Below are 22,500 nucleotides of genomic sequence, written 5' to 3' on the forward strand. Positions count from 1 at the left end.
TTAATGTCATGTTTATGTCATGTTAATGTAATGTTAATGTTAATGTCATGTTAATGTCATGTGATATCATTCCCTCAGAACAACTTCCCGGCCAGCAGCAAGGAGCGTCTCCAGGACCTGAAGTCCACCGTGGACCTGCTGACCAGCATCACCTTCTTCAGGATGAAGGTCTGTACCCCACAGCCTCTACCCCACAGCCTGTACCCCACAGTCTGTTAGAAGGTCTGTACCCCACGGCCTGTTAGAAGGTCTGTACCCCCACGGTCTGTTAGAAGGTCTGTACCCCCACGGCCTGTTAGAAGGTCTGTACCCCACAGTCTGTTAGAAGGTCTGTACCCCCACGGTCTGTTAGAAGGTCTGTACCCCCACAGTCTGTTAGAAGGTCTGTACCCCACAGTCTGTTAGAAGGTCTGTACCTCACAGCCTGTACCCCACGGCCTGTACCCCACAGTCTGTTAGAAGGTCTGTACCCCACAGCCTGTACCCCACGGCCTGTACCCCACAGTCTGTTAGAAGGTCTGTACCCCCACGGTCTGTTAGAAGGTCTGTACCTCACAGTCTGTTAGAAGGTCTGTACCCCCACAGCCTGTTAGAAGGTCTGTACCCCCACGGTCTGTTAGAAGGTCTGTACCCCACAGTCTGTTAGAAGGTCTGTACCCCCACAGTCTGTTAGAAGGTCTGTACCCCCACGGCCTGTTAGAAGGTCTGTACCCCCACGGCCTGTTAGAAGGTCTGTACCCCACAGTCTGTTAGAAGGTCTGTACCCCCACGGTCTGTTAGAAGGTCTGTACCCCCACGGTCTGTTAGAAGGTCTGTACCCCCACGGTCTGTTAGAAGGTCTGTACCCCACAGTCTGTTAGAAGGTCTGTACCCCCACGGTCTGTTAGAAGGTCTGTACCCCCACGGTCTGTTAGAAGGTCTGTACCCCCACAGTCTGTTAGAAGGTCTGTACCCCCATAGTCTGTTAGAAGGTCTGTACCCCCACGGCCTGTTAGAAGGTCTGTACCCCCTCGGTCTGTTAGAAGGTCTGTACCCCCACGGTCTGTTAGAAGGTCTGTACCCTACAGTCTGCTAGAAGGTCTGTACCCTCACAGTCTGTTAGAAGGTCTGTACCCCACAGTCTGTTAGAAGGTCTGTACCCCCACGGTCTGTTAGAAGGTCTGTACCCCCACAGTCTGTTAGAAGGTCTGTACCCCACAGTCTGTTAGAAGGTCTGTACCCCCACGGTCTGTTAGAAGGTCTGTACCCCCACGGTCTATTAGAAGGTCTGTACCCCACAGTCTGTTAGAAGGTCTGTACCCCCACAGTCTGTTAGAAGGTCTGTACCCCCACGGTCTGTTAGAAGGTCTGTACCCCCACGGTCTGTTAGAAGGTCTGTACCCCCACGGTCTGTTAGAAGGTCTGTACCCCCACGGCCTGTTAGAAGGTCTGTACCTCACAGTCTGTTAGAATGTCTGTACCCCCACGGTCTGTTAGAAGGTCTGTACCCCCACGGTCTGTTAGAAGGTCTGTACCCCACAGTCTGTTAGAAGGTCTGTACCCCCACAGTCTGTTAGAAGGTCTGTACCCTCACAGTCTGTTAGAAGGTCTGTACCCCCACAGTCTGTTAGAAGGTCTGTACCCCCACGGTCTGTTAGAAGGTCTGTACCCCACAGTCTGTTAGAAGGTCTGTACCCCCACGGTCTGTTAGAAGGTCTGTACCCCCACGGCCTGTTAGAAGGTCTGTACCCCACAGTCTGTTAGAAGGTCTGTACCCCCACGGCCTGTTAGAAGGTCTGTACCCCACCGCCTGTTAGAAGGTCTGTACCCCCACGGCCTGTTAGAAGGTCTGTACCCCCACGGTCTGTTAGAAGGTCTGTACCCCCACGGCCTGTTAGAAGGTCTGTACCCCACAGCCTGTACCCCACAGCCTGTTAGAAGGTCTGTACCCCCACGGTCTGTTAGAAGGTCTGTACCCCACAGTCTGTTAGAAGGTCTGTACCCCCACGGTCTGTTAGAAGGTCTGTACCCCACCACCTGTTAGAAGGTCTGTACCCCCACAGTCTGTTAGAAGGTCTGTACCCCCACGGTCTGTTAGAAGGTCTGTACCCCCACAGTCTGTTAGAAGGTCTGTACCCCCACGGTCTGTTAGAAGGTCTGTACCTCACAGTCTGTTAGAAGGTCTGTACCCCCACGGCCTGTTAGAAGGTCTGTACCCCCACGGCCTGTTAGAAGGTCTGTACCCCCACGGTCTGTTAGAAGGTCTGTACCCCACAGCCTGTACCCCACGGCCTGTACCCCACGGTCTGTTAGAAGGTCTGTACCCCCACGGTCTGTTAGAAGGTCTGTACCCCCACGGTCTGTTAGAAGGTCTGTACCCCCACGGTCTGTTAGAAGGTCTGTACCCCCACGGTCTGTTAGAAGGTCTGTACCCCCACAGTCTGTTAGAAGGTCTGTACCCCCACAGTCTGTTAGAAGGTCTGTACCCCACAGTCTGTTAGAAGGTCTGTACCCCCACGGTCTGTTAGAAGGTCTGTACCCCCACGGTCTGTTAGAAGGTCTGTACCTCACGGTCTGTTAGAAGGTCTGTACCCCCACGGTCTGTTAGAAGGTCTGTACCCCCACGGTCTGTTAGAAGGTCTGTACCCCCACGGTCTGTTAGAAGGTCTGTACCCCCACGGTCTGTTAGAAGGTCTGTACCCCACAGTCTGTTAGAAGGTCTGTACCTCCACAGTCTGTTAGAAGGTCTGTACCCCCACGGTCTGTTAGAAGGTCTGTACCCCCACAGTCTGTTAGAAGGTCTGTACCCCCACGGCCTGTTAGAAGGTCTGTACCCCACAGTCTGTTAGATGGTCTGTACCCCCACGGTCTGTTAGAAGGTCTGTACCCCACCGCCTGGTGGCCCACTGCAGGAGTCTCTACGCATCGTCTGGATGCTGCTGTACTATTGTCACTTTTTTTTTATTATCTTGAATTATGCCTAGTGCCTTACTGTCTTGTGCTGCAATGTCAGGAACCGAAGCCTAAGAATTTTACCGTCTCTTACACTCGTATAATGTGACGTAACAATAAAACTTGAAACTTGTCCCTGCCCTCACTCCCCGAGAACATACAGAACGTGTGACTTATGACTTGATAAAGTGGTGGTTAAATCCTCCCTCTCTCTCTCTCTCTCTCTCTCTCTCTCTCTCTCTCTCTCTCTCTCTCTCTCTCTCTCTCTCTCTCTCTTCTCTTTGTCTCGCTCTTCCCCTTCCTCTCTCTCTCCCTCCCTCTCGCTCCCTTCCTCTCTCTCTCTGTCTCTCTCTCCCCCTTCCTCTCTCTGTCTGTCTCTCTCCCCCCCCTCCCTCTCTCCCCCCCCTCCCTCTCTCCCTCTCTCTCTCTCTCTCTCCCTCTCCCTCCCTCCCTCTCTCTCTCTCCCCCTCCCTCTCCCTCCCTCCCTCCCTCTCTCTCCCCCTCCCCCCCTCTCTCTCTCCCTCTGGTGGTCAGGTCCAGGAGCTGCAGAGCCCTCCGCGGGCCAGCCAGGTGGTGAGGGACTGTGTGAAGGCCTGCCTCAAGTCCACCTACCACTATATCTTCGACAACTGCCAGGAGCTCTACAGCCGCCAGTACCAGCCTCTGGACCTGGTGAGTCAGTACCAGTACCAGCCTCTGGACCTGGTGAGTCAGTACCAGCCTCTGGACCTGGTGAGTCAGTACCAGCCTCTGGACCTGGTGAGTCAGTACCAGTACCAGCCTCTGGACCTGGTGAGTCAGTACCAGCCTCTGGACCTGGTGAGTCAGTACCAGTACCAGCCTCTGGACCTGGTGAGTCAGTACCAGCCTCTGGACCTGGTGAGTCAGTACCAGCCTCTGGACCTGGTGAGTCAGTACCAGTCTCTGGACCTGGTGAGTCAGTACCCGCCTCTGGACCTGGTGAGTCAGTACCAGCCTCTGGACCTGGTGAGTCAGTACCAGCCTCTGGACCTGGTGAGTCAGTACCAGCCTCTGGACCTGGTGAGCCAGTACCAGCCTCTGGACCTGGTGAGTCAGTTTAACGACGTTGCTGGAATACCCCCCAGGTCCATCCAGGATGTTTTGGGTGTCGGGAGGATATGTTGTGTTTTCTGACGGGCTGTGTTCTGCTGTGTTCTGACGGGCTGTGTTCTGCTGGGTCCTGACGGGCTGTGTTCTGCTGGGTTCTGACGGGCTGTGTTCTGCTGGGTTCTGACGGGCTGTGTTCTGCTGGGTTCTGACGGGCTGTGTTCTGCTGGGTTCTGACGGGCTGTGTTCTGCTGGGTTCTGACGGGCTGTGTTCTGCTGGGTTCTGACGGGCTGTGTTCTGCTGGGTTCTGACGGGCTGTGTTCTGCTGGGTTCTGACGGGCTGTGTTCTGCTGGGTTCTGACGGGCTGTGTTCTGCTGGGTTCTGACGGGCTGTGTTCTGCTGTGTTCTGACGGGCTGTGTTCTGCTGGGTCCTGACGGGTTGTGTTCTGCTGTGTTCTGACGGGCTGTGTTCTGCTGGGTCCTGACGGGCTGTGTTCTGCTGGGTTCTGACGGGCTGTGTTCTGCTGGGTTCTGACGGGCTGTGTTCTGCTGGGTTCTGACGGGCTGTGTTCTGCTGGGTTCTGACGGGCTGTGTTCTGCTGGGTTCTGACGGGCTGTGTTCTGCTGTGTCCTGACGGGCTGTGTTCTGCTGGGTCCTGACGGGCTGTGTTCTGCTGTGTTCTGACGGGCTGTGTTCTGCTGTGTTCTGACGGGCTGTGTTCTGCTGTGTTCTGACGGGCTGTGTTCTGCTGTGTCCTGACGGGCTGTGTTCTGCTGGGTTCTGACGGGCTGTGTTCTGCTGGGTTCTGACGGGCTGTGTGCTGCTGGGTTCTGACGGGCTGTGTGCTGCTGGGTTCTGACGGGCTGTGTTCTGCTGGGTCCTGACGGGCTGTGTTCTGCTGTGTTCTGACGGGCTGTGTTCTGCTGGGTTCTGACGGGCTGTGTTCTGCTGGGTTCTGACGGGCTGTGTTCTGCTGTGTCCTGGTCCAGAACAAGGAGGAGGTTCCTCTGGAGGAGCCGGGCCCCAGCATCAACAACCTGGACTTCTGGCCCAAGCTCATCACCCTCATCGTCTCCATCATAGAGGAGGACCGCTCCTCCTACACCCCGGTCCTCAACCAGTCAGTACACACACACACACACACACACACACACACACACACACACACACCTCCTACACCCCGGTCCTCAACCAGTCAGTACACACGCACACACACACACACACACACACACACCTCCTACACCCCGGTCCTCAACCAGTCAGTACACACACACACACACACACCTCCTACACACCGGTCCTCAACCAGTCAGTACAAACACACACACACACCAGGGTTTCCGTTAGAAAAATTTGCCGTCGGACATCGTGTCCGGGAAGAATTCGATTTACCGGACAAACGTGATATATTCCGGTCATCATATTAAAATATAATAATTTAAAAAAAAAATCAAAATCATATTTTTTTTTTTCCAAATCTAATATAGCTGTTTGTCGCGGTGATTACTGTTGTGTAGCGGCCTATATATGCCATTTAATGTCTATTTCTCATCCGATACGATTAGATGCGAGCTATATAATATATAATAATATAACATGATTTGACGCATGCGCGCTATGCCATGCGTCAAATCCAGCGCTGAACGGGTCCAGCGCTGAACGTTCGCCTCACTGGGAACTGAACAGACAGCATCGATCAATGAACGGACTCCACATTACGTTAACTGAAGTTTGTTAAATTGTTTGGGATTAATGTGAGTTTTCTATTTTCTCTTTACAGTTTTACCCTTTTTTTTTATTTTTTATCAATAAAACAACGTCATTTCTATAAGTCTCGCTGGTTGGGAAGGCATTTCGTTTAGCTCGGGAGTATGACAATGGGAAGAACATAACTGTTTATTGAGAAACAATTGATAGGCAGTCTGGGATACGTATATAAAGAAATACCACAATGTCTAGATGTATAACATTTTATTGAACAGTAACGGTGCAAGCATGTAGGCTACGGGGAACAGGGATTTTGGTCAGTAGGTCCTTTGTACAGAGGGCGTTTCTCTCCGACAACGCGTTCCCAGGTACCATGGAAGTCATAGGTAGTCCAGCACACAGACAGACAGACAGACAGACAGACAGTCAGCTTACTTCTACCCTTTTGAGTGGAATTACTCCTTTAATTAGCTGTTAGCCATCTCAAAGCCCCCTGAGCTGCTCGTCAACACTGAGAATAGACCACATTATAGAAACCAAAACACCGTTTTTTAAATCCACAGGGAATAACCGAGAGTGTAAGGAAAGGCACACCCAGCGCTGTCAGTGGTGGGGAGACTTGAAGTGGCTTTGCTTGATTTCCATCACAGATTCAAGGATTGAAACACTGATGAAAATAGGGAGTAATAGTGATGGGATTATTTTAGATTATTTTAGATTAGATTAGATTAGATTAGGTGAGATTCAACTTTATTGTCATTGCAGAGTACAAGTACCAGACAACAAAATGCAGTTTAGCATCTAACCAGAAGTGCAAATAGTGATATAAAAACAAACACTTAACTTTCGGGGAAACTGCTAAAATAAAATAAATTAAATAAATTAAAAAAGAAAGCGACTATTAGCACCGCCGAATGACAACAAACGTATGAGTAAAACAATGTCACTTTTATAGTATGTTGTTTAACTTGCCGTTCGGTCGCCATGGCTCTGGTGTGTGTAGCAGCTTCAGCTAGCTGGCTGGAAACTTCTAGGGGTGCGTTCGTAAACACGCTCTGAGAGCGCCGGAGCGCACGCTGGCTTCGATGTCACAGAGCGACCGAGTCGTTCGATTGGACGAGAGGCGTTCCGCGAGTGCTGATCGGATTTCCAGAGCGTATTTACGAACGCACCCAGCCAGTTTTAGCGAATTGTATTCAAAGGGAATTATTTTCACCGGACAATATGTCCGACGACTTTTCAATTTGTCGGACTTCACCAAATTTTACCGGACAAAGACCGGTAATTGCCGGTTAACGGAAACCCAGACACACACACACACACACACACACACACACACACACACACACCTGTCCTGAACCAGTCAGTACACACACACACACACACACACACACACACACACACACACCTGTCCTGAACCAGTCAGTACACACACACACACCTGTCCTGAACCAGTCAGTACACACACACACACACACACACACACACACACACACACACACACACACACACCCCTGTCACAAAGTCAAACAAAAAGGGTTTTAACCACCAAAAAAGGAAAACAAATCACTTAATGCTCTCTGCTCCTACCCCTTCTCCCCCCCCCCCCCCCCCCCCCAGGTTTCCTCAGGAGCTGAACGTGGGCAGACTGTGTGCTGACGTCATGTGGTCGCTGTTCGCCCAGGACATGAAGTACGCCATGGAGGGTGAGTCACCACGGCAACCGCCCAGCAGCCAATCACAGCCCAGCTCAGTCTGGGGCGAACCACCCAGGAGCCAATCACAGCTCCGCTCAGTCTGGGGTGAACCACCCAGGATCCAATCACATCTCAGCACAGTCTGGGTGGCTTTAGGGACTTTAAGCTCTCATCATAACACACCTGTAGACATGGCAAACTAGGCTCATAGCTATGGCAACCTGTGTGAGTGTGAGTGTGAGTGTGAGTGTGAGTGTGTGTGTGTGTGTGTGTGTGTGTGTGTGTGTGTGTGTGCGTGCATGTGTGCTCTCTCTCCTCTCCTCCCCCTCTCTCTCTCCTCCTCCCCCTCTCTCCTCCTCTCCTCCTCTCCTCCCCCTCTGTCCTCCCATCCTCCCCCTCTCTCCTCCTCTCCTCCCCCTCTCTCCTCCCCCTCTCTCCTCCTCTCCTCTCCTCCCCATCTCTCCTCCTCTCCTCCTCCTCTCCTCCCCCTCTCTCCTCCCCCTCTCTCCTGCTCTCCCTCTCTCCCCCTCTCTCCCCTCTCCTCCTCTCCTCCCCCTCTCTCTGACCTTCCTCCTGTCTCATCTTCTCATTTGATCTGGTCTGTGTTTCAGTCATGGATAACCTTGATCACTACCAGTGGCTCCGGGGTAAGAGACTGTAGTGATTACCTCCCCTGGCCTCCCCTAGCCTCCCCTGGCCTCCCCTAGCCTCCCCTAGCCTCCCCTGGCCTCCCCTAGTCTCCCATAGCCTCCCCTGGCCTCCCCAGACCTCCTCTGGTCTCCCCTGGTCTCCCCTAGCCTCCCCTGGTCTCCCCTGGCCTCCCCTAGCCTCCCCTAGCCTCCCCTGGTCTCCCCTGGCCTCCCCTGGCCTCCCCTAGCCTCCCCTGGCCTCCCCTAGCCTCCCCTGGTCTCCCCTAGCCTCCCCTGGCCTCCCCTAGGCTCCCCTGGCCTCCCCTGGCCTCCCCTGGGATATACTGTAGTGATTTCTACCTCCCCTGGCCTCCCCTAGCCTCCCCTGGCCTCACCTGGTATACTGTAGTTAAGAGTAGAGGCCTCTAGTATAAGACCCTCCGCCTCCCTCCCAAGCTGCTGGTTATTAGTAAAACAAGTTGTGTCGTCCAGCAGTAATACAGTGGTGTTCATTACTATAGCTGTTACCATGGTAATACAGTGGTGTACATTACTATAGCTGTTACCATGGTAATACAGTGGTGTACATTACTATAGCTGTTACCATGGTAATACAGTGGTGTACATTACTATAGCTGTTACCATGGTAATACAGTAGTGTACATTACTATAGCTGTTACCATGGTAATACAGTGGTGTTGCTGCCCTCCTCTCCCTGCTGTCTGTGTGTCTGTGTCTCCATTACCTTTGTTTCTTTTCTTTTTCCTTCTCTTCTCTCTTTATCTTTTTTTTCTTTTCTCTCCATCCCTCTGGTGCTCTGGTGGGTCTCTGTAGCCCCCTCCATGTTCACACGCCGTGGACAGACCTTCTATGCTGGTAAGAGCATCAACCCCCCCCCCGGGATAACCCCCCTCCCCCCACCACCCCCGGGCACCAACCACCCCCCTGGGACCCTCCCCCCCCACCCCCGGGCACCAACCACCACCCTGGGGCCCCCCCCCCGGGTTAACCACCCAACCCCCCCCGGGTTAACCACCCCCCCCCCCCCCAAACACCCCTCTGGGCCCCCCCCCCGGGTTAACCACCCCCCTGGGACCCTCCCCCCCCCACCCCCGGGCACCAACCACCCACCCTGCCCCCCCCCGGGTTAACCACCCAACCCCAACCACCCCCCCCCAAACACCCCTCTGGGCCCCCAAACCACCCCCCACCAACCACCCCCCTGGGACCTGCCCCCCCCCGGGTTAACCCCCCTCCCCCTGGGACCCTCCCCCCACCACCCCCGGGCACCAACCACCCACCCTGCCCCCCCCCCGTCCTGTCCTGTCCTGCCTCCTCAACACTGTCCAGGGCCTGTCCCTCCCGTCTATCAGGCTGTGCTCTGTCACCAAGCACCAGGCACAACTAAGGGTTACTCACGGTTACTATGGTTACCATGGTTACTCAGGGTTACTAAGGTTACTCAGGGTAGCTGACTGCTTCTTCTTGGTGCGTGTGTACTTGAGGATGAATAAGTGAGCGTGTGTGTTTGTAGCTGTTGATGCTAGGCAATTGGGCGTGCTACAGTTACCCCTGCACCTGTCTTCACCTGAAATGAAGGCCTTTCTCTTAACTAGAGAGAGAGAGAGAGAGAGAGAGACAGACACCTACTGCAGCAGTCAGACTCATATTGTACACTACATACATGCATACTCACACACACACGCGCTCACACACACTCTGTGGTGTTTGTTGTGTGTCCACAGAGCATGCAATGTATGCATGCTCACACGCACACACACACACACACACACACTCTCACACCCACACACACACCCCCTCTCCCCCTCACCCTCTGCGGTGTGTGTGTGTTGTGTGTGTGTGTGTGTGTGTGTGTGTGTCCTCAGAGCACGAGAAGCACCGTCAGTGTAAGAGTGCAGACTACATGAACCTGCACTTCAAGGTGAAGTGGCTCCACAACGAGTACGTGAAGGACCTGCCCAGCTACACCGGCCTGATCCCTGACTACCCCTCGTAAGTATGACCCCTGACCCTGACCCAGACTACCCCTCGTAAGTATGACCCCTGACCCTGACCCAGACTACCCCTCGTAAGTATGACCCCTGACCCTGACCCAGACTACCCCTCGTAAGTATGACCCCTGACCCTGACCCAGACTACCCCTCGTAAGTATGACCCCTGACCCTGACCCAGACTACCCCTTGTAAGTATGACCCCTGACCCTGACCCAGACTACCCCTCGTAAGTATGACCCCTGACCCTGACCCAGACTACCCCTCGTAAGTATGACCCCTGACCCTGACCCAGACTACCCCTCGTAAGTATGACCCCTGACCCTGACCCAGCTACACCGGCCTGGTCCCAGGCTACCCCTCGTAAGTATGACCCCTGACCCTAACCCCTCTGTGTGTGTCTCGGTGGTTCTACAGTTGTGTAACTCTGTGTGTGTGTCTAGGTGGTTCTACAGTTGTGTAACTCTGTGTGTGTGTGTCCAGGTGGTTCCTGCAGTTTGTGCTGCAGTGGCTGGATGAGAATGAGGATGTCTCCATGGAGTTCATGCACGCCGCGCTGGAGAGAGACAAGAAGGATGGAGTGAGTTGCTGTGATTTTTATTACCAAGTATATTTGCACATAGAGGACATTGACTTGGTGAGGTTGGTGCATAGGACATAAAAAACAACAATATACAAGCAAACATAAAGCGTTTGCTGATGATGATGATGATGGTGGTGATGATGAATATGATGATGGTGATGGTGGTGATGATGATGATGATGAAGATGGTGATGGTGATGGTGATGATGGTGATGATGATGATGATAGTGGTGCTGATGGTGGTGATGATGATGGTGGTGATGATGATGGTGGTGATGGTGGTGATGATGATGGTGGTGATGATGATGATGATGGTGATGGTGATGATGATGATGATGATGGTGATGATGATGATGATAGTGGTGCTGATGGTGGTGATGATGGTGATGATGATGGTGGTGATGATGATGATGATGGTGGTGATGATGAATATGATGATGGTGATGGTGGTGATGGTGATGATGGTGGTGATGATGATGATGGTGATGATGATGATGATGTTAGTGGTGCTGATGGTGGTGATGATGATGATGGTGGTGATGGTGGTGATGATGATGGTGGTGATGATGATGATGAAGAAGATGACGGTGTGTGTGGTCTCTCTCCTCAGTTCCAGCAGACGTCGGAGCACGCCCTGTTCTCCTGCAGCGTGGTGGACGTGTTCACACAGCTCAACCAGAGCTTCGAGATCATCAAGAAGCTGGACTGTCCCGACCCCAAGGTCATGGCCCTCTACAGCCGGCGCTTCGCCAAGGTAACACACCCCCCCTCCCCCTCCTCCTCCCCCTCCTCCTCGCCCTCCTCCCCCTCTCTGACCCCAAGGTCATGGCCCTCTACAGCCGGCGCTTCGCCAAGGTAACACACACCCCCCCCCCTCCTCCTCCTCCCCCTCCTCCTCGCCCTCCTCCCCCTCTCTGACCCCAAGGTCATGGCCCTCTACAGCCGACGCTTCGCCAAGGTAACGGACCCCCCCGCCCCCTCCTCCTCCCCCTTCTCCCCTTCCACCTCGTCCTCCTCCTCGTCCTCCTCCCCCTCTCTGACCCCAAGGTCATGGCCCTCTACAGCCGGCGCTTCGCCAAGGTAACGTACCCCCCCGCCCCCTCCTCCTCCTCCCCCTCATCCCCCTCTCTCTCCCCTCCTCCCGCTGGATTCTGCTGCACTAATGCAGGACCTTCCCCGATTGTATTAAAGTATTATTAAGTACTATTATTTTGCTAGCATATCAGCCCAATAGAGCTCTCATGTCTTCTGCTAGCATATCAGCCCAATAGAGCTCTCAGGTCTTCTGCTAGCATATCAGCCCAATAGAGCTCTCAGGTCTTCTGCTAGCATATCAGCCCAATTCATAGCTTTCAGTCACGTGGTTTCTTCCCTAGCAACCACCAACCTGACGGGCAAAAAGTATCATAGCAACATCGCTCAACATGGCGATTTACCGGCTGCCTACTATTTAGACCACCTCACCCATCTTCGAAGAACTATCAAGATACACGACGGTGATAGGAGTGGAGGATCGACTCCATTCAAAAACGTTTGGATTTCATGTCTTCTCCTCTATCCGGACACGTTGGAATTATTTTCCTAACCCCCGGAGAATCAAAGTTATTAACCCGCAAAAGGTGCGTCCTTGACCGGCTTTCTCCGTGAATAACACCGGTTATGGAGGTGGTACAAATACAAGACTATTATTGCTAAATTCACCATCAGTATACGGTCATTTTGAGCCCTTAACCACCTCGCTGACACCCCGAGAAGATATACTTTTAATACGAAACTCGATCAACCGGGCGTTCGGGAGTTCTACCGCTGCCGGACGGAACTTCCGCTGACAGCGGGTCGAGGGGATATTTCTACCCGGGAATTCGCTCCTTGCTGTGTCCACGGTGATAGGAGTGGAGGATCGACTCCATTCAAAAACTTTTCGATTCCATGTCTTCTCCTCTATCCAGACACGTTGGAATTATTTTCCTAACCCCCGGAGAATCAAAGTTATTAACCCGCAAAAGGTGCGTCCTTGACCGGCTTTCTCCGTGAATAACACCGGTTATGGAGGTGGTACAAATACAATACTATTATTGCTAAATTCACCATCAGTATACGGTCATTTTGAGCCCTTAACCACCTCGCTGACACCCCGAGAAGATATACTTTTAATACGAAACTCGATCAACCGGGCGTTCGGGAGTTCTACCGCTGCTGGACGGAACTCCCGCTGACAGCGGGTCGAGGGGATATTTCTACCCGGGAATTCGCTCCTGTGTCCACGGTGATAGGAGTGGAGGATCGACTCCATTCAAAAACTTTTCGATTCCCTGGCTTCTCCTCTTTCCGGACACGTTGGAATTATTTTCCTAACCCACGGGAAATCAAAGTTATTAACCCGCAAAAAGTGGGTTTTGCCCGTGGGTTTTGCCCGCAAAAAGTGCCTTTTGCCCGTCAGGTGGGCGTTTCCACTATGCTGTGACGTCAGATGAAAGCTATGAATAGAGCTCTCAGGTCTTCTGACGCTGGTTTTCTCTGTGTACCACGTGTACAAAAGAAGAGATTTGGTGAGGCTGCATTCTCATTTTATGCTCCAGATTGTGTCTCACTGCCAGTTTACATTAGAGATGCAACCTCAGCACATAATTATGTTCAAGTCAAGACTAAAAACCCATCTTTTTAATATTGCCTTTAAATGACTAAATAATTAAATGATGATTATATAATGATTGGAGCACTTTGAGCTGCAACGTTTGCAGGAAAAGCACTATAAATAAAAAGTTGATATTATTATTATTATTATATTATTGATTTTGATCTGGTATTTCTACTGCAATGCCAAGGCCTAATTGAACCTGAACCCAAGGATGTTACTCCTTGTATCCGTACATGGATGTAATAACAGACCTTCTGATTGTGATTAAAGTAGAAAGTGATTATGACATCATGCCAGTCTAGCCTCCTCAGAACAGACGCGCTGCCCTCTCCCAGAAACCCTCAGCGCTGTGTCTTATTTTAGACTTCTCCGCTATCAGGAAACTGCCTGTCAATAACAGCAGCCGTGGGCGTTGTCTAGGGGGACGTCCACCTTATCAGAAAGGAATTCGATATGTTCTCATTTAATATAATTAATAATAACCTGCTCCTTCTCTCTCCGGCCTGGGGCTGGGCTCAGAGACTGTTTCTCTGCCTCAGAGGGAATAGAGTCATATAGTTGAGGATCTCACACTAACCTTATCCTGATGGGATTTTGATGTGATGTTGAACATGTAAGGATACTGGGTGGTAGAACGCATATATCTAGGAAAAGTCATGAAAGGAGGGTCCTGAATTTTTATCGAGTGCAAAGATATAACGTTTTTTTTTTTTTTTTTACTCGTGGCTGTTCTAGTGTTTAGTACAAAACTATTGCTAAAATGGTGTTCACAGTAGCCTGGTAGCAGCTGTATGAGCGTTGACAGAGATTGAATCAGCGGGATGAGATGTGTTTCAGATGAAGTTCAGACTGTAACCATGGTGATTAGTCTGGTACTGTAACCATGGTGACCAGTCTGGTAGTGTAACCATGGTGACCAGTCTGGTACTGTAACCACGGTGACCAGTCTGGTACTGTAACCACGGTGACCAGTCTGGTACTGTAACCACGGTGACCAGTCTGGTAGTGTAACCATGGTGACCAGTCTGGTAGTGTAACCACGGTGACCAGTCTGGTACTGTAACCATGGTGACCAGTCTGGTAGTGTAACCATGGTGACCAGTCTGGTAGTGTAACCATGGTGACCCTCTCCTCTCCAGACCATCTCCAAGGTGCTGCTGAGGTACAGCTCCATCCTGACCCAGAGCTTCACCTCCTACTGCCACAAGGAGAAGATCGTAAGTCTGCAGCACTGTGTGTGTGTGTGTGTGTGTGTGTGTGTGTGTGTGTGGGGGGGGGGGGGGGGGGTGTAGTGGTGGTCTAGTGGATAGTGAGTTGGACTTGTGATCAGAAGGTTGTGAGTTCAAATCCCGCCTGAAACCACACCACTGCTAGTGTGCCCTTGGGTAAGGCACTTAGCCCTCAGTTACTCCAGGGGGAATGTCCCTGTAATTCGTAATTGTAAATCGCTTTGGATTAAAAGCGTCTGCTAAATGGCAAAATTATTTATTATTGGGGTGTGTGTGTGTGTGTGTGTGGGGGGGGGTGCGTTAAACCTCTAAATTGTTTGTGTGCATGCGCGTGCGTGCGTGCAACCTCTAAATGATATGCCTCTGTTTCTCCTCCCCCCCTCACAGCCGTGCGTCCTGTTGAACAACGTGCAGCAGCTGCGTATCCAGCTGGAGAAGATGTTTGAGTCCATGGGAGCCAAACAGGTGAGAGGGCGGGGGGAGACCCAGCACAGGGAGGGGGGAGGCCCAGCACAGGGAGGGGGGACGTCTACACTACCAAAGGTGTCTGTCAGAGGGGGGTTGAGGTGGGGCTGAGGTGGGGCTGAGGTGGGGCTGGGGTGGGGCTGAGGTGGGGCTGGGGTGGGGCTGGGGTGGGGCTGGGGTGGGGCTGGAGAGGAGGTGGGGTGGGGCTGGGGGGTCTGAGGGTGATGGGGCAAGAGTGTGTGTGCCTCCTCTCTGCTGTGCTGAAGACCACCATGGATCTCCTGATGAAGACCTGGGGGGTATTCCATCAACGTCTCTAAAGGAAAACCTATTTTTGATAAGTCTCGCAAAACATATAAAAACAAGTCTCTATTTTCCTTTAGCGACGTTGATGGAATACCCCCCTGTGTGTGCCTGGCTACAGGCGGAGGCTCAGGCCTCCTCACAGCCAGGGGAGCAGACAGACGCTGGGGTGCTGCTACCTGGTGGCTGGGTGTGGAACAGCTCTGAATAATAATAATCATAATCATAATCATAATCATAATAATAATAATAATAACTTATATATAGTTATATATCTATATCTATAGATATATAATTAATATATAATAGATATAAGGCCTCTCTCTCTCTCTGTCTCTCTCTCTCTGTCTCTGTCTCTCTGTCTCTCTCTCTCTCTCTGTCTCTCTCTCTCTCTCTGTCTCTCTGTCTCTGTGTCTCTCTCTCTCTCTCTGTCTCTCTGTCTCTGTGTCTCTCTCTCTGTGTCTCTCTCTCTCTGTCTGGCTCCTGCCTTTCATCTTGTGGTAAAAGAGAGAGGTGAAAGAGAGAGCCTCTCCTACAGTGTTGATGGTGTACGCTGTCGCTGCGTGGTTCAGGAATGGCAGTTGGTGTGTGAATGGGGTTTGGCTCTTAAGGACAGTAGGTCGTAGGCCTGGAGCAAGCAACGACCTGGTATCTGTGTAGACATCATGACCTGCTATCACCATGACCTGCTATCATCATGACCTGCTATCACCATGACCTGCTATCACCATGACCTGCTATCACCATGACCTGCTGTCATCATGACCTGCTATCACCATGACCTGCTATCATCATGACCTGCTGTCATCATGACCTGCTATCACCATGACCTGCTATCATCATGACCTGCTATCATCATGACCTGCTATCATCATGACCTGGTATCTCTGTCTTTTTCACACCAGACGGTCTCAGAGCAAGCAAAGGTAGGTCGAGGTTGTGGACTCATAGCACATGGTTAGCTACTATTAGCTCCCCTAGCACATGGTTAGCTACCATTAGCTCCCCTAGCACATGGTTAGCTACCATTAGCTACCCTAGCACATGGTTAGCTTCCCTAGCACATGGTTAGCTACCATTAGCACCCCTAGCACATGGTTAGCTACCATTAGCTCCCCTAGCACATGGTTAGCTACCATTAGCACCCCTAGCACATAGTTAGCTACTGTCCATATCCATGATTTGAATCGTAGCTTTTAGACTTTGTGAGCCTGAATGTTGAAGTCAGGTTGTGTCCTTGTGCTGCTGAAGGTGGATGAACAGGTGGAGGAGGAGGAGGAGAAGAAGGTGGGTGGAGGTTGTGGACTTATAGCATGTGGTTAGCTCCCCTAGCACATGGTTAGCTACTATTAGCTCCCCTAGCACATGGTTAGCTACTATTAGCTCCCCTAGTACATTGATTGATTGATTGATTGATAGATTGATAGATACTTTATTTATCCCCGTGGGGAAATTCATTGTGCCACGCCACTCCACTAAAAACCACACATAACAACACAACACAACATAAAGGACAGACAACAACACTGGGCCAGCCATGTACAGTATATAAAAAACAGTGAGATCTGATATAAAAGTGGATTAAAAGGATGGCTATAGTTATTTATATTAAAATACTAAAAAAAAGTGATGATGATGATTAAAATAAATAATAAATACAAATTCAGGAGCCATGACCCCGGCTGCTACTTTAGTTGCCATTGAACAGTCTTAGTGCAGCCGGGATAAATGATTTTTTATATCGCTCCGTCCGGGAGCGGATCGTAATGAACCGCCCTCTGCGGCGGCTGCTGGTTTGCCCAGCGAGGACATGATGGAGGGGGTGGTTGGGGTTGTCCCTGATGGACAGCAGCTTACTCCTAGTCCTTCTCTCCACCACCGTCCCCAGAGAGTCCAGGCTCCTTCCCACCACTGAACCCGCCTTTTTTACGAGCTTGTCCAGCCGTCCGGTATCCCTCTTGGTGATGTTTCCCCCCCAGCAGACTGCAGCGTAGAAGAGAATGCTGGCCATGACAGACTGGTAAAACATGGCCAGCATCTCTCCACACACTTCAAAAGACCTAAGTCTTCTTAAGAAGTACAGCCTGCTCTGGCCCTTCTTATAAAGTGCCTCTGTGTTGGTGGACCAGTCCAGTTTGTCGTCCAGATGCACCCCCAGGCAGTGTGCGAATTACATCACGGTGTGCGGGGGAGCCCACGGAAAAAGCCCACGACAAAAAAAAAAAAGCCCAAATCGGGGCCGGTGGCTTTCCGTGCGCAACGCGCGCGTGCGATTTTCGGCGCTAAGTTTGTTATTGTTTGTACCAGTGATTAAGCCATTGATGGCACATAGTAACACAATAAATGTTTATTATGCAGCAAACCAACGACTACGGATCTTGTATAACCAACAGCAACACATCAAACTAGGACGCACGGCGCCTCAACCGGACAATCCGTCGGGTTAGCATCTCAGTAGCAAGTAGTAGACTATGCTCCTTTAACAACAACCATGCACATAGCCCTTCTCATTATAACACAGCAATCCATAGGCCTACAACACAGCAGAAGCCAAGTATATAAAGCGGGTCTTACCTTAACACAGAAGCGACCACAGAGGCCTGGGTTCAGCTGCCTTTGCTCTACGTCCAGGAGCCCATGATGTGGACAGGCGATGACCTGATTTAAGCCAAGATGTGACGAAAGGCATTGGATCGAATCTCTCCAATGGAGGTCCATTAAGGTCCACAAAAAGTAGTGACGAGAGGCTGGGTTCACGCAGTCTATTGCGAATCTTACTGTCAGTGTCATTTACAGCTGAAAAGCCCCTCTCGCACTCCGATGACGTGGGCAGGTATGTTCTGCTTGCTATGGACAGCTTCTCCAGCACTTTCCCTGGTGCAGCATCTTGCAGCTTCCAGTCACGAAACTCCTGCACTGCTTCACTGGCAGATTCGCCAAGTTTTTTCGCAATAGCCCGTATTTCTTTTTCTCCATAAAGGATGAGTGCGTTGCGGTCCTGTGGCCAAAAGCGCTTGTAGAGGGGTTTGAGCATATGAACGAGATCTGACTCTGGCATTCGCTTCGTAAGGTTGTCGATAACAGCCTGGTAGAATTGACCCCTTTTAATCTTACCGCTGCTCAGACTCTCAACTAGCTCCACACCTTTGAACAATCCTTGTGACATGCGTTCCTCAGCCTTCTGTGCTGATTTACCTCCACCCACTTTCATAGCGTTAATTACATCAATGCACTGCTGAATCTGACGACTGGCACTCACTATATCTATGTCCCTTTGCTGCAACCTTAGTGACAGGGCCTGCAGTTCACGAAGCATGTCTTTCATGCAAGCCAGATCGGCTACAAATCCAGCGTTTGAGAGCCGTTTGTGGAGCCCAAGGAATTTCTTCCTCTCAATGTCACTGCGAGACGGATCCTCACTTGCGGTTTTAAAGTGTCTCGCTAACGCAGGGTAGTTGTTCCAGACGGCTTTGACAGTTCTAAAACTACTTGCCACCCACCTTATGGTAAACATCTGCCCGATTTTCAAAACCTGCACGTTCAATTCCTTTGCTGCCTCCTCGAGTAGTCTGGCATTCTTCGCGGACTGGTGATACAAAGCGTACAGTTTTGAAATAAAAAACTCAAAGTGGTTACATCCAGCAACAAGTTTTAGAGCGTCATGGACTGCCAATTCTGCACGGTGGCAAAGGCAATGTACAGACAGTATATTTGGGAAATCCTGTTTCAGGCGAGCAATGACTCCACTGTTTTTGCCCGTGAGGACAGAAGCACCATCAGTGGCTATGCTGATGAGATTATTAGCCAAAAACTCATCATCAAAACCTGCTTTACGTAGAGCCTCTCTCAGGCTGTTGTAGATGGACTCAGCGTCTGTGCCCTGCGTTAGCTCTGTGAGGTCTAAATAGACATTGTCCACATCCCCTTTTCCTGTCACGTCACATCTCACATATAAAATCATATACGCACGTCCGTGCACTGTGCTCTCATCAATAGTGATGCTTATTTTTGACTGGGCCTTTTTAACATTAACAACAAACTTTTTGCACATTTCGTGTGAAATGTGGTGAATAATCTCAGCACAGGATTTATCGGATCTGTGTACAGGGCCTACCTTTGCCCCATTGATCTCTTGGAGCTGCATGACGGGTGGAAGTTTTTTAAAAGCCATCCTTTCCTTGGCTACCATATAGGCGGATCTGAACGCGATTGATGTTTCCTCGAACAACTTTGCGTTGATAGAGAGAATCCTGTTTGGCATTATTTCTTTTTGTCTTGTTTCTGCCAGTTCAACTGCCCGTTTGTGCGCCACACTATCCCGGTGCTTGTAGATTTTCTTACGCAAGTTGTTCTGTCTGTTACTGGTTACGTCCCCGTTCATCCACTCTTCTGACAAGTGCGTTCCAACGTTATCAGTGAGGAGAAGGCTTTTGGCATCCCTGCATACAGTACAGCCTAAGCAACTATTCTTTGAGAACAGCCACGGGAGACGTCTGGTCCAGTCACTCCACTGTTCTTTGGTCCAGCCAGCCAGAGGGACCCCAGCATCTTCGCACCCCCCATCTCCAGCAACAAGCGGGTGGTCATCATCATCATCATCATCATCCTCTTCCTCATCTCCTCCGACCTCTTTTTTTGTTGTCTTCCTAACGTTAGTTTCCACGTTAGATTCTTCTCTTGGCTTGTCATGTGTCTCTTCAGCCCCCACAGTAACGTTAGCTGTCAAGTTAGCATTAGCTACCAAGTTAATGTTAGCTGTCTCTCCTCTCGGCTCTGTTGTAGCAGCATCAGTCCCCACGTCCAATGTGCCACCAGCAGCTACAGATGTGCTACCACCACCAACTACAGATGGATTTTCCTCTTCATCGTTTTGTTTGGACTTCTTTGGATAGAAATCGCCCAAGGTGAGTTGCTTTCTTCTTTTCGACATCTTTTCTTCAACAATGGCGCGCGCAGGTGACAGTTTTTTTTAACACACGTAGTAAACAAGCTCGTTAGTGGGTAGTGGATGCCTGCAGACAGCGCCCCCACGCTCCGAGCGGCTCGAGGCTAGAATCTTTTTTTTTCATGAATCATAAAAACATATTTTTATTATTATTTTCCCCTTATTTTACACCTTTGAGAAAAACCATGACCAAAATAGCATTTATTTGGCTATCATATCAATATTTTAGAGCTCCCCCAAAATTTCGCAAACCATGTTTCCAGGGGAGCTCATGTCACCACTAGGGGAGCTATAGCTCCCCGAGCTCCCCCTTATTTCGCACCCTGCCCCCAGGTACTTGTAGGTCTTCACCACCTCGATATCCTCGCCCCGGATGTTAATGGGCAACCGAGGTGGCTTGGACCTACGGAAGTCTATAACTAGCTCCTTGGTCTTGGTTTGGTTGAGGAGCAGACCATTCCTCTCGCTCCAGACGCTGAAGGCTCCTATCAGATCCCTGTACTCCCCCTCCCGTCCATCCCTCACGCACGCCACTATGGCTGTATCGTCAGAGTACTTCTGTACGTGGCAGGACTCAGAGTTGTATTTGAAGTCTGATGTGTACAGGGTGAACAGGAAGGGAGCCAGCACAGTTCCCTGCGGAGCCCCGGTGTTGCTCACTACTGTGTCCGAGACACAGTTCCCCAGCCTGACTGACTGTGGCCGTCCAGTGAGGTAGTCCATGATCCAGGATGTAGTGGAGGGATCAACCCCCATATCTGAAAGCTTCTCTCGGAGTAGAAGAGGCTGGATGGTGTTAAAGGCACTTGAAAAGTCAAAGAACATTATCCTCACCTGACTTCCCGGCTCATCCAGGTAGGAGTAAGCACGATGGAGGAGGTAGAGGACAGCGTCATCCACACCAACTTTTTCCTGGTACCCGAACTGCAGGGGATCACGTGCATGTTCAGTCTGTGGTCTCAGATGTCTCAGAAACAGCCGCTCCAGTGTCTTCATACTATGTGAAGTGAGGGCAACCGGTCTGTAGTCGTTGAGCTCGGCCGGGCGCCCAGTTTTGGGTACTGGCACGAGACATGATGTTTTCCACAGAACCGGCACCGTCCCTGACTGTAAACTCAGGTTGAAGAGCTTCTGGAGGGGCTCAGCCAGTTGGTCTGCACAGACCTTCAGCAGCCGCGAGCACACCCCATCAGGACCCGCCGCCTTTCCAGGGTGCAGCCTCTTCAGCTACTATTAGCCTCTTCAGCTACTATTAGCTCCCCTAGTACATGGTTAGCTACTATTAGCTCCCCTCAGTGGCGTAGCGGACGGGCCCGCAAGTGACGCACGGCGGGGGGCCCCAGCCACTAGGGGGCCCCCTAACATCGGATACAAACTTTTTTTAAAATATATTTAAAAAAAAAAAAAATATATAAACATATTTACATGTCTCAAGTATTATCTCGGCGGTTAGTCGAGTGAAAGAAAAACAACATACAGATGATAATTCACACAATATAATACCACGAAAGCGTACGGCACTAAACAATAACATTTATTTGGGCAGCATCACTAAACAATAACATTCATTTGGGCAGCATCTTACTCAAACTCAGGCAGAAGGGCAGGTTCCGGGCAGGTGCACACACTGTCACAGACTGCCAGTGCATCATACAGGTACATCATTCAGCTGGTTATAGCGGTTTCTTTTTCTATTCTACTATTCTATTCTACTTCTGCTGTCTGCGTCTCCCTGGGTATTCCAGATGGCAAACAGTAAAGAAATGACACAATATACCAGGACTTAAGAAACGAGATGTCCAACAAAGGATTTGACTAACCCTGACCTATTTTGCGCAACAAGTAGACTCTGATGCAGCGGAGACAGGGTTGCCAGATTGGCTGGTTTTTGGTGGATTTAACAGTTTTTAGATTGGTTAGGTTGGAAATTCTCAATCCCATCTGGCAACCCTTAGCGGAGAGTCTACAGATTGTATGATTACAGATATTGCACTGCTGTGCACACCACACTTTGTTAAAAGAAATAAAGCTTGTACTTTTCTACTTATAATACATTCTACTGATGTAGTCTACAATTTGGTTTTAGTTATAGGCTATTGCTCTCACTTGTTTGTACCTTTTGCTAAGTCAAGCATTTAGAATGTAGAGTGCATATTGCGAAATTTCGCAAAGTCAATAACGCATCGGACTCTAAAAAACGCACGTTTTTTAAACCTCCGTTGTGGGGGGGCCTCGGGATTTTGCGGTACGCCACTGGCTCCCCTAGTACATGGTTAGCTACTATTAGCTC

At 50.7% G+C, this 22,500-nt stretch overlaps 1 protein-coding gene across 1 annotated transcript in view; it reads left to right on the forward strand.

The window, feature by feature from the left end:
* Positions 1-22,500, forward strand: part of unc13bb (unc-13 homolog Bb (C. elegans)) — a gene marked incomplete at both ends in the record, with an annotated part of 91,328 nt that overhangs the window by 55,959 nt on the left and 12,869 nt on the right. The window contains 9 exons of the mRNA XM_080529724.1: positions 79-168; positions 3,466-3,603; positions 4,992-5,122; positions 7,330-7,415; positions 9,922-10,048; positions 10,531-10,627; positions 11,241-11,384; positions 14,408-14,485; positions 14,885-14,962. Of these exons, the coding sequence (XP_080385850.1) occupies positions 79-168; positions 3,466-3,603; positions 4,992-5,122; positions 7,330-7,415; positions 9,922-10,048; positions 10,531-10,627; positions 11,241-11,384; positions 14,408-14,485; positions 14,885-14,962 (969 nt within the window). The remainder of the gene's footprint in view (positions 1-78; positions 169-3,465; positions 3,604-4,991; positions 5,123-7,329; positions 7,416-9,921; positions 10,049-10,530; positions 10,628-11,240; positions 11,385-14,407; positions 14,486-14,884; positions 14,963-22,500) is intronic.

The sequence above is a fragment of the Nansenia antarctica genome, assembly GCF_963989245.1.
Source record: "Nansenia antarctica genome assembly, chromosome: 4".
Lineage (NCBI taxonomy): Eukaryota > Metazoa > Chordata > Actinopteri > Argentiniformes > Microstomatidae > Nansenia > Nansenia antarctica.